This window comes from Carlito syrichta, unplaced genomic scaffold (assembly GCF_000164805.1).
Source record: "Carlito syrichta isolate Samal-C Ts95f unplaced genomic scaffold, Tarsius_syrichta-2.0.1 Scaffold311878, whole genome shotgun sequence".
In the NCBI taxonomy this organism is placed as follows: domain Eukaryota; kingdom Metazoa; phylum Chordata; class Mammalia; order Primates; family Tarsiidae; genus Carlito; species Carlito syrichta.
In genome coordinates, this window is record NW_007255974.1 from 399,082 (window position 1) to 411,811 (window position 12,730).

At 36.6% G+C, this 12,730-nt stretch overlaps 1 protein-coding gene across 1 annotated transcript in view; it reads left to right on the forward strand.

Annotated features, from left to right (window-relative positions):
- LOC103271759 (C2 calcium-dependent domain-containing protein 6-like) overlaps positions 1-11,821 on the forward strand; it is a 68,371-nt gene extending 56,550 nt beyond the window's left edge. The window contains 4 exon segments of the mRNA XM_021718167.1: positions 6,489-6,567; positions 10,097-10,140; positions 11,260-11,481; positions 11,483-11,821. Of these exon segments, the coding sequence (XP_021573842.1) occupies positions 6,489-6,567; positions 10,097-10,140; positions 11,260-11,481; positions 11,483-11,821 (684 nt within the window).
- Positions 11,822-12,730: the final 909 nt, after the last annotated feature.

A 12,730-nucleotide genomic window follows, 5' to 3' on the forward strand; every position in this document is an offset into this window, starting at 1 on the left:
CCCGGCTAATTTTTGATTTATGTAGAGATGAGGTCTCGCAAGTTGCCCAGGCGGGTCTCGAACCCGCGGGTTCAGGCAATCCACTCACCTCAGCCTCCCAAAGCGCGGGATTACAGGCTGAGCTACCGAGCCCGACTCAATTGCCCATTTTTTAATGGGATTATTTGTTGTTGTTTTCCTGCTAATTTGTTTTAAGTTCCTGGTAGATTCTGGATATGAGACCTTTGTTGGACACATAGTTTGCAAATATTTTCTCCCCTTCTGTGGATTGTCTTTTTATTCCCTTGATGGTTTATTTTGCTGTGCAGAAGCTTTTTAACTTTATAAGGTCCCAATTATAAATTTTAGGTTTTGCTGTCTTTGTTTTTGAGGACTTGGACATGAATTCATTGCCTAGGCTAATGTCCAGGAGACTGTTTCCTAGGTTTTATTCTAAGATTTTTATAGTTTGAGATCTTATGTTTAAGTCTTTGATCCATTTTGAGTTTATTTTTGTATATGGTGATAGGTAGGCATTCAGTTTCATTCTGCATATGATTAGCCAGGACCATTTGTTGAATTGGTGTCCTTTCCCCAGTGTGTGTTTTTGTGGGTTTTGTCAAAGATGATTTGTTTGTAGGTCAGCAGCCTTATTTCTCAGTTTTCTATTTTGTTTCATTGGTCTATGTGTCTATTTTTATACCAGTACTGTACTATTTTGGTTATTGTAGTCTTAAGTAAAATTTGAAGTCTGGCAGTGTGATGCCTCCAACTTTGTTCTTTTTGCTTAGGATTGCTTTGGCTAGCCAGGCTCTTTTTTGTTTCCATATGAATTTAAGTATTGTCTTTTCTAGATCTTTGAAAAATGTTGCTAGTAGTTTGGTAAAGATTATGTTGAATATGTAGATTGCTTTGGGTAGCAAGAACATCTTAATGATATTGATGCTTCCAATCCATGAATGTGGGATATCTTTCTATTTGTTTGTATCATCTTTGATGTCTTTTAGCGGTGTTTTATAGTTTTCACGGTAGAGATTTTTCACCTCTTTGGTTAGCAGAATACTGAGATATTTTGTTCCTTGGTGGCTATTGTGAATGGTTCTTAGCCTGTTTATTGTTGGTGTTTAGAAATGCAACTGATATTTTGATGATTGCGTCTTGAGATCTTACTGAATTTGTTTATCAGTGTTAGGAGTTTTTTGATGGAATCCTTTGGGTTTTCAAGGTATAGAATCATATCACCTGTGAAGAGAGATAATTTCATTTCTTCTTTTTCTATTTGATACTTGTAATTTCTTTCTCTTGCCTGATTGCTTTGGCTAGGACTTCCAGTACTATGCTAAATAGGAGTGGTAAGAGTGGACACCCTTGTCTCATTCCTGATCTTGGGGGAATGCCTCCAGCTTCTGACCATTAAGCATGATGTTGGCTGCAGCCTTGTCATAGAGATGGCTCTTATTTTGAGGAATAATCTTTCCTTGCATAAATGTTTGGGGGTTTTTATAATAAAGGGTATTGGATTTTTTCCAGTGCCTTTTCTGAATTTATTGAGACAATCATGTGGTTCTTCCTTTTACTTCTATATATGTGGTAGATTATATTTGTTGATTTGCATCCATTGAACCAGCCTTGCATCTGGGAATGAACCCTACCTGGTCATTATGAGTGATCATTATAATATGCTATTGGATGTGGTTTGATAGTACTTGGTTGAGGATTTTTGCATTTCTGTTCATGAGGAATTTGACCTGTAGTTTTCTTTCTTTGTTGTGTCTTTGCCATTTTTGAGTATCAGGATGATATTGGCTCATTCTATAAGAATGAGTTAAGAAGGAATCCTTCCTTCTTATAGCTTGGAATACTTTCAGTAGGAGTGGTATCAGCTCTTTCTTAAATGCCTGGTAGAATTCAGCTGTGAAATCAGCTGGCTTTGGCTTATTTTTTTTTTTAGTGTAGGTAGATTGGTTTTTTGTTTGTTTCTGAATCAATTTCTTGTCATATTATTGGTATTGAATTCAGGGTTTCAGTTTCTTTCTTTTTCAGTCTTAGGAGGTTGTGTGTTTCCAGGGATCTATCCATTCCTCTAGATTTTCTAGCTTATATACATACACGTGTGCATAATAATCTCTGACAGTCTTGTATTTCTTTAAGATTGGTTGTAGTATTGCCTCTTTTGTTTCTAAATGTATTCGTTTGGATTCTCTTTCTCTCTCTCTCTTTGTTAATCTGGACAGGGGTCTGTCACTCTTATTTATCCTTTCAAAGAAACTGCTCTTCAACTCATTGACCCTTTGTGTGTGTGTGTGTGTGTGTGTGTGTGTGTGTGTGTGTATGTCTCAATTTAGTTTTATGCTGACTTTGGGTTTTTCTTTTCTTCTTCCAGCTTTGGGTTCAGTTTAGCTCTCATTTTACAGTTCCCTTAGGTGTGGCATTAGACTGCTTACTTGAGATTTCTCTATTTTCTTGATGTTGGCATGTAAGGTTATAAACTTCACTCCCAGCACTATTTTCATGGAGGTTTTGGTATGTTATATCTTTATTTGTATATGTGTTTGAGAATCTTTTTATTTCTGTCTTCATTTCAGTGTTTGCCCATAAATCACTCAGGAGCATGTTATTTAATTTATATATAATTTGTGTGTTTTTGAGGGTTCCTCTTGGTGTTGATATTTATTTTTATTCCACTGTGGTCCAAGAAGATGCTTAGTATGATTTTGACTTTTTGGAATTTATTCAGGCTTGATGTATGACTGTGTGGTTGATTTTAGAGTATGTTTCATGTGTAGATAAGAATGTATATTCTGTCATTTTGGGGTGGCATATTCTGTAGATGTCTACTAGATCTAATTTGTTAAGTGTCAAATTTAAGTCCCAGATTTCTTTGTTAGTTTTCTGCCTCAATAATCTGTCTAAAGCTGTTAGTGGGGCACGAAGCCCCCCACTATTATTGTATAGTTGTCTATGTCCTCTCTTAGGTTAATTAGCAATTGTTTTCTAAATCTAGGTGCTCCTATGTTGGGTGCATATACATTCAAGATGGGTATTTATTGCTAATGAATGGAGTCCTTTATCATTATGTAGTGTTCTTTATTGTTCTTTTTTACTTTTATTGACTTAAAGTCTGTTTTATCCAACATAAGAATAGTGACTCCTGCCCTTTTTTATTTTCTATAAGTGTGAAAGGTCTTTCTTTGTCGTTTTACCTTGAGCCTGGGGTGTCATTTGAAATGACTGAGTTAATTCAATGTATCAGTCTTCAAGAACTGAAATTCTTTCTTTTTCTTGGTTGAGTCTACTATTAAGGCTTGTGATTTGTGTCTTGAAATTCCTAGAACAAATTCTTCATTTCCAGGAGTTCAGTTTGCTTTTATCTTAGGATGGCCAGGTCAGCTTTCACTTCCTAGATTGTTTTCATGACCTGTTTGATTTGGGTCTCCTGTTTCTCTTTCATGTTATTGAATCTCTTTGCCATTTGTACTTAGCATTCTGTATCTGTCATTAGGGACAGATCATTCTGGTTGGGAGTCATTGCTTGGGAGCTGGTGGGATCCTTTGTGAGTGCTATAATGGTTTGGCTTTTGGGATTTCCTGTGTTCATCTATGGGGGAAGACTCCCCCCTTTCATTTTTATTGTTGCTTTTATTGGAATGGGGCTTTGTAATATTTTCTTGCTTTTTTCCCCTTATGGATGTGTTTGTACTGTGTGTTGTATATGGGCTATTGGCTGCTTTTAGTGTTCCAGTTGTTCTCTCCTTGACCCATAGGCTGCAGGGGCAGAGGCAGCAGTAGCATCATTTAGAGGGGGCCCAGCTGTGATCTTTTGAGCCTGCATCCTCAGGGGAGTGCTGATCCACAGTTGTGATATTCAGGCAGCTATGTGGTGCCAGGAGGCCCTGCCTGATAGAGAGCTGTGAGTTGTGTGTCTGGGTGTGGGACCTGTGAACGTGCAGAAGTGAATTGTCACTTCACTTCCTCCCTGACCCATAAGTGGCAGGGATCAAGGTGGAGGTGGTGGTGCTGTCTAGGAGTGCATTTCCTCTCTGATCCATCTATGGGATGGGAACTGGGTACAAACATGGCAATGAGGGCAGTGTTGAGGGAGCCTGGCTGTCACTGCTCCACCAAAGTGATCAGGCAAGGGTGGGGTGGGGTGGGGTGGGGTGGCTTTTTTCTTCCTGGGTGGAGGCTGTCCTTGTGCCCCAGCACAAGCAGCAGGTTCTCTGGCTGGGAAACCCAACCTTTCCCTCTTCACCCACATGTGGGCAGAGCTACATTAACAGCTTTGATGGGTGACTAAGAGAAGCTCCATGGCTTAGCACCCACCAAGGTGATCAGGTGGGGTAAAGTGGCCTTTTCCCGCCTGGGCACGGCCATTTCTTTGGCACAAGTGTGGAGGGCCAAACCCTACCTGGTTGGGGAGTCCTCCACCTGTGTGTGGGCAGGGCCATGTTGTTGGGCAGCTGGGAGAAGCCTGGCCATCTTTGTGTCCCCAGAGTGACGAGGTAAAGGTAGGGCAGCCTTCTACCTGGGTAGGATCTTTCCTCCACCTGGTCCTTTCAGGCTAGGAGATGAAGAGCTGCTCTGCCCACTAGATCCCTCCCTGCTCCATGGGAAGGACAAAGATGGTAATGGTGGGAGCTGTAGAGGGTCATCATCCTTCTCTCTAGTTCAGTGGCCTCCTGGGATCCAACCACGGCTGCTGCTCCCCAAATGAGTTCAGGTTGTATATGGCAAGAGGTGGGAGTGATGCCCTGGCTTGGGGCCAGAAAGGGAGGAGGAACACCACACCCAGGTGGCACAGTCCACAACTGCAAAATGTGGCCTGGTATAATGGTGGCATGCATGGAACTCACAGGGAACAAGAGCCCCCTGGCTCCTCATGGACCTAAGCTGTGTCTGTGTTGACTCCAGGTGACTTCCTGCATTTGTCCACAGATGGAGGAGGGCTAGAGTTTCTCTCCTGGGACCAGGGCTGCAGAGGTCCGTGGAAGGGTGTGAAGACTCCCAGACTCCCAGTTACTCCCCAACCCTTCCTGTGAAGTTCTCTCCCATCCTTCCCTGACTGGATCCCAAGGTGGCTGGGCTTGGTTCCTTTTGCTCTCAGCAACCCCAGTGTCTTTCTGAAGAATTTCAGTATGGACTTCCAGACCATCCTCTGAGGAACCAGTTTTTATTCACTTTTTCAGACTCTCTTGATGAGAGAGGTGTACCAGCTGCATCCAGTTGGCCAGCTTGGCCCTCCCCAACCAAAGACCAGGATTTTTAAAAAGCCCAGTGATCACTTTGCTTTATAATTCTCCTTAGAATTTTATAAAGATACATATCACTTTTTAAGTCATAGGCTAATATGTAGTTCAATACAAAAATAATCTGTTTCCTGGGAGTATTCTCTGATGCCCCCTAAAAAAGCAACATTATGTAATTTATCTTGTAATTATCGCATCTCTCATACATTCATCATTCAAACACTCTTTCCATTCTTGGATATCTTTTCTTTGGAACATCAACTCCTATCCAGGATATGCTGGTCCTTAAAATAGTGCTCTTTGGATTGCTTTTCTCACAAATCCATCTCCTTACCTTCTGTAAATTTGGGGGAGGGGGGAAAGTGTATTATATTAAAAGAAGTTATGAAGTTAGAGGAAAATTGTTTGGTTGGTGTACCGGTGCCGTGGGCAAGATGCAAAGAATTGCACAAAGAGTAGGTTAAAAGGAAAAGTTTAGTTAGAAGATAAGTCAGAGAAAAAGGGTGGATTGACCTCTCCAAGACTGGGGTGGGTGCCAGACACTTAAGGAACATTTGGCACTGAAAGCTAGGAGCTGTGGTTTATAAGCCTTCCTGGTAATGAGAGTTGTTTGGTTTACAAAAGGCATCCCTGTGAAAGGTGACAGTGGGAGGGGATTTATCGTTGCCATGGCACTTATCTCCTCAGGATAGCAGCAGCCAGAGTTTCAGATAGTCAACCATGTAGACAAAGTTGCAAGACATAAATGTTAATCTTTGAATGTCCTTGAGTTTTGGGATCCAAAAAGACATTCAGCTAGGAATGTGTTGTTCATGGATAAGATAGCAGGAAGGCTGGGGTAGAAAAACATTCTTGGGAAAATTGTAGGAGGGCTAGAGCCATCATGACAGCCCATTTCTTTTATCTTGGTGACCAGTTTGTCATGCAAGATAGCTAGAAGCTCATAGAAACCCATCGTTGGAGCAAGAATGTTAATTATAAAATCTGGTGTCCATTACTGGGGTAGATTATAGTTTTACTTATTAGTGGCTCTTAACAGTGATGTTGATTAACTTCAGAGCAAGAGAGTTAACAGAGCCAATTACAAAATAAAACATTATCTACTATAGCTTACTGCTAATTGGTTGTTATAACAAGACAAAAATGTGAGCCAACACCAAGCCGTCTGCCCACAATGGCTGAGGTAACTCTATTTCAGCTTTTTGTCCTTTCATGTTTTAGCTCTTTAAACATTTTCATTTGTTTGTTTGTTTTTGCTTGTAGGAAACTGATATGAATGAGGTACCTGAAAGCCCAAATAATGATCAATCTGAAAAAAAGTTTGAAACTTTTGTAACATTAGGTAAGAAACTAATTTGGTGTGTTATGTTTATTATTAAAATAATTCAAACAAAAGTGGTTAGTTCACAAAAAGAAAATTAATCATTTACTTAAGTGGATTTTATTTTTGTTAGGGAATGAATATACATTTTACCACAGTTTTGCTATATGTTATTTATATTATAATACTCTCAAAGAAAAGACTTAGACTTCATTAATAATTTAAATACTCTATTACTCTTTTAAGGATAAGTTAAATCTTAACTATGATCTATGAAAAGATATTCATTAAACATTGTAAATTATAGAGCTACTAGTTTCTTTTATGTTAGGGTGTGTGTGTGTTTGTGTGTGTATATATTTGTGTGTGTGAAAGAAAGTGTGGCAGGGAAGAAGGAGAGGAAATTGAATTAGCATTAAATTTGAAAACTTACAGAAATTATTAAGAGATTTAATTAATGGATTGTTCATACAGTGTTTAAAAAACTATCTTTTAAGAAATTCACTAAGAAAGCAAGTTAGAGTATAATACTGTACTTCAAAATAAATAATTAGCCATTGCCTTGCTAAACTATGGTGTGGCCATGTGCTCTTTGAGCTATGGCCAGGCCATGTTTTCTTAAGCTTTGGACACCTTCCCTACCTTGGGGAGGTGAATCACCTCTTTCTCTCTCTCTCTAATTTACTTTCTAAATAAACTATATTCTCTAATCTGAATAGATAGATAGATAGATAAATTAAATTATATTTAAAATCTTGGGTTCTGCAGGTCTGGAATAGTGTTGTAAGGCTTTTGCCACAAGTTAGTCATATTTGTTCTTTTTTTCTACTTCCCTGGCTATATCAGGCTTTTGATATATATTCATTTTCTAACTCTGGGACTCAGCTGGCCTAGTAAGCTATTGCCTCTTTAGCTTACACTTCACTTGAAGCATTCAAGTTTTAGGTGTATGATAATCAATTTCTCTCTTCAATATCACTGGAAGAATGGAGCATAACTTCTCTTACTGACTGTTGGTTGCTTTTTTTTTTCTTTTACTTTTTTTCACTTATCCAAAGTTTGGTTGTATATATAGTTATAATTGTTATACTCTCTTGAGGTATTGCTCCTTTATCATTATATAATTATTTTTTCTGTATCATCTTACAATTTTTTTTTACTTAAAGTATACTTTTTTGGGTATAAGTGCAGCCATCCCTGCTCTCTTTTGGTTTCCATTTGCATGGAATATCTTGAATATCTTTTTACATCCTTTCACTTTCAGCCTATGTGTGTCCTTAAATCCAAAGTGAGTCAGCCTCTTGTACATAGAATACACTTGGATCTTGCTTTTATGTCTGTTCAACTGCTCTATGTCTTTTGACTGTGTAGTTTAATCTGTTTACATTTAACTAATTGTTGACAAGTAAGGAGTTAATTTTGCCATTTTGTTAATTGTTTCTATCTTGTAATTCTTTTGTCCCCCTTTTACTCTCTTGCTATCCTCCTTTGTGTTTCATTGATCTGTGTTTTTTTGTATTATTATGCTTTGTTTCCTTTCTGTTTCTCTTTTGGGTATCTTTTATTTCTCACAAATATAAATGCAAAAATCCTCAAAATACTAGCAAACTGAGTTTAACAGCACATCAAAAAGATCATGTGTCCTGACTTATCTCGGCTTCCAACATGCCTTTCTCACTAAACTTAAACTAAATGTCTAGCTTTTGATTTAAAGTGAGAGTCATGTGATTCTTCTTTCACTTGGACACTTAGATGCTATTGTAGGGCTATTAATTGGCCTACTTTCAATATTTTGTGTCTCAGGGAATAGGGAGGCCTGAGGAGAGGGAGAGAGATGGGGGAATGACCAGTCTGTGGAGCACTTACCAATTAAGTTCACTGTCTCATATGGGTAGGATTTGTGGCATCCCAAAACAATTACAATAGTAACATCAAAGATCAGTGATCACAGATCACTATAACAGATATAATAATGAAAAAGTTTGAAATATTTTAAAAATTATCAAAATGTGGCACAGGCATGAAGTAAATGAATGCATGCTGTTGGAAAAATGGCACTGATAGACTTGCTAGACTTGCTCAATGCAAGGTGGTCACAAACCTTCAGTGCGTAAAAAAACAATAAATGTAAGTGCGATTAAAAGAGGTATGTCTTTGTACGTACAATGAAATATCATGCAGCATTTCAAAACGACATTTGCCATTTGTGACAACATGGGTGAGCCTTGAGGACATTATGCCAATAAATAAGCCAGCCACAGATAAAAAAACGCTGCATGATATCACTTATATAAAATATAAAATAGTCAAACACAGAAACAGAGTCAAATGGTAGTTGCCTGAGGCAAGGGGAAGGGGCAAATAGGGAATCTTTCCAGTTCCTTCCGCCCACAAATATTCCATTGCCCACTCTTCCTAGCCTGGAAAAAACAGATGAGGGCAAAATACCATCTTTAGATTAACGTAAATCAGAAGCAAATAGGGAACTGCTTTTCTACAAGTATAAAGTTTTAGTCATGCAAGATGATGAAGTTCTAGAGACCTACTGTATAATATTGGGCCTATTGTTGACTGTACTTTACACTTGAAAATTTAATAGGATAGAGCTCATGTTACATGTTCTTACTACAATTAAAAGAAAAAAAGAGCTAACCAAACCCATGCAGCTAGTTGTGACCATAGTAATTTTTTTACTACAATTATGCATTATTTGTGTCTCAATTCTTTATTTTCTTTCTGTCTCTTTTAGGTTTTCCTTTTCTACTTGCTAACTATGTAGTCCTTGTATTTCTTTCTTTTTTCTTTTTGAGTCAGAGTCTCACTCTATCACCCAGGCTAGAGTGCAGTGGCATGCTCACGGCCACCCCAGCTCTGACCTGCTGGGCTCAGGCAATCCTTCTGCCTCAGTCTTCCAAGTAGCTGTAACTGCAGGTGTACGTTACCATGCCTGGTTAATTTTTTCAATATATTGTAGAGGTCTCACCAAGTTGCCCAGGCTGGTCTCGAACCCCTGGGCTCAGATAATCCTTTAACCTCGGCCTCCCAAAGTTCTGGGATTACAGGCTTGAGCCCTGGCCTAGTCCTAATATTTCTAGGAAAATTTTTATAGATGTTTCAGTCAGCCTTCCTTTCATGGTCCTGTCTTCTCTGGTTTCATACCCCTTTATTCTAGTTTGTTTTTCCAGTTTCAGCCCTGTCACTTACCATCTGGGTTTTATTTCTTCTTCTTCTTCTTCTTTTTTTTTTTTTTTTTACAAAATATAATCTATACCTGTTTTTGAGCCTTGTACTTATAGATTTGAAATGTTACCACTGTATACATGCTTTCATTTCCTCCCCATACTTGTTCATTTGCCACTCCCTCATCTGTCCTGAGATTCGTCAGCCTGTTTTTATTAAGTAATGTTTATATTTGGATAGCTGCTTTGATTTAAGTTGCTCTTTGGTTTTGGTGAGAAAAATTGTAATAATATTTTATCAGTGTACATACATATAAATAATGTGTTTATTTTTTATGTAAAATATAACACATCTACTAATTTTTTAACAGAGGTCCCTATTATAAACAAGAAAACTAAAACTACTCCAAATGAGGTAAGCGAAGTTGGAAGAAAAATCCTAATGGTCTTTATTTTATAAAGGGCTGAAATATTTACTAATGGACAACTATTTATAGATGGAAAGAAAAATAACACCCAAGAAATTATTCAGTTGTTTAATGATTATTTCTATTATGGCAATATCTGTAAAGTTACACTCTTGAAAGATAAGCTTCTGTATAAAATAGAAACATTTAAAAAAATATGTAAAGATAGGGGACAAAAGGTTAATTGAGGAAGAGAAGAAAGGAAAACAAACAAGAAAAAAGCATGAAATTTTGCATAAGATCTTAGAAATGAATGCCATAGACTTAACTGCATTCTTTACTCTCTCTCACCAAAATCTTTTTATTATATTGTAAACTCCACCCATGGAGTAATATTATATAGTCTATAATATAAATCAATAAAAACAGAGTTCACATAATATAATTTGCTTTTCAACTAATTTTGCAGAAGGCATTTCTTTCATAAAGCAGTGGGCCCCCATGTCAATCAACAGAGAGTAAAATGTTCTTCTCTACTGTTTGAAAATAAAATTTAATAGTTTCCATTCTTGGGTCACTGACTCCCAAATACCAATTGAAGAGTCAATATGTATTGTTTTCCCCAGTTCAAGGAGAGGAAAAGAAAGACAATATAGAGAAATTTTCATAAAGCAAAATTTAGCTTGACAGGCTATCATTTATTTTATGATATTTTTGTACTATTTTCCTATTAAATTTGTATTTTATTATATCGTTATGATTTTATGATATTGTCCCTTGTGCTATTTGCTATTAAAATTTCCCTTGTTTCATGATATATTGGTGATAGTATAATAACAGTCAAATGTCAGACCATCAGTTTTTTATTTTAAGATGCTGATTTATAAAATTTGTACATATGACAAATACTGCTTTATAAACCACTGTATTCTACAGTCCATGGTTTCAAGCAAGTAGAGAAAATTCTTATGTCTTTTATTAAGGAGTGTAACAATTTGCAAATATTCTTGATAATATTTATGATGAAGGACAAGGGTACAATTGATTTTAAGTCATTTTATTAATTTTAAATATTTTCCATTTAGTAATGGTTAATTAACAGCTTATCTTATTGCTTTATCTTCTAGTTACTGGATAATGATGACAAAAAAGATTTGACTATACCAACTCAGAACCAGTCAGACCAAGATAATTCAGCTGCTGTTACTCCTAAAAGTGACGAATCCACACCACCACCCACAAATTCTCCATTACCCACTCTTCCTAGGCCTGAAAAAACAGAAGCGGGCAAAATACCACCTTTAGATGAATATCAGACAGAAGACACGCCAGACAGAAAAATGAAAAATGTATGTATTATTTCCGCCAGAAGTAAAATTGAAAGATAAATATCCAAGCATTTTAAAAACATCTCCAACAGAGGTAAAGTTGAGAAATATCTGTATAAGTCCAAAGAGATTGAGGAGGAGAAATTTAGAGCCATCTCCAACAGAAATTAGCTGGCACAGCAGCTGTCTAAACTTAGCTGAAAGGACAAGCACATGCTTAGCTTCCCCAGACTCAATATTAAAAAGTGGTTTTCAAAAGCAAGATCCAAAGGAAGACCTTGCACAAAGGCGTCTTGCCACCATATTAGAATTATACATAGGAAAACAAAATAATCTATTTTTAAAAATTAAATATAAATAAATTGAAAATGTATTCAAATGTCTCCAAGTGGAAATGTGCTTAAATATAATAAATATTCATACCGTACTTGTAAAAAACAAAGTGATTTGAGAGGCCAGTAATACAAATCTCTGTTGGTGGTATAAAATTTAGCTGAAAGTGTAACAAAAGTGACAAAATGTAAATTCAAAGGCATTTCAAAAGCCTAGGAAGTTATTTCAGTGGGAATTTTTAATAAAACTTTTATTTTATAGGCAATAGCATATGTTCTCTCCTTGTTATAAAATGAAAATAATAGGAATGTAAATTTAAAGGCACACCAGAGTAAAGACTTCCTCAAAATAACAACTGTTCTACTTATATCTTTACATCTTATTTGAATCTCTATTACAGGTAGTTCTAAAGTGGTATAAAAAGATGTCCAGGTCAGAGGGTAAATAATGTGAGTTTTAAGTGAGATTCTGCCTCTAAATACTTCAACTAGCTTGGGCACCTGCTATCTTTTTTCTCATCTTTTGAATGATAGATCAGACTAAGTTATTTCTAGGTTCTCTTCTAAATTTCAAAAGATATGATTTTAGTTGGAAATTATTCTTAATTACTTAAGTCAGTAGCTTAACCCATATAATGTAAAAAGACTAACATTTTTGTATTGAATGTGAAAGTTATGCCCAGTTTTAGGAAATTTAGAAAAAGAGAAGCATGAAAGAAAAAAGAAGTTATAATTCTACTGTCACATTTAGCAATTTTATTTCCTTTTAGTTTTTGTTATGCATATATACATATATCTTTTATGCATTTTAAAAACTTGGCTCCAAATATATGTATAATTTTATATTATGCTTTTTTGACTTAACATTACATAATAAGTGTGCTACTTGAATTTTCTTTAAAATGTGCAAGATATAGAATATCCTCAAATGTGCATAT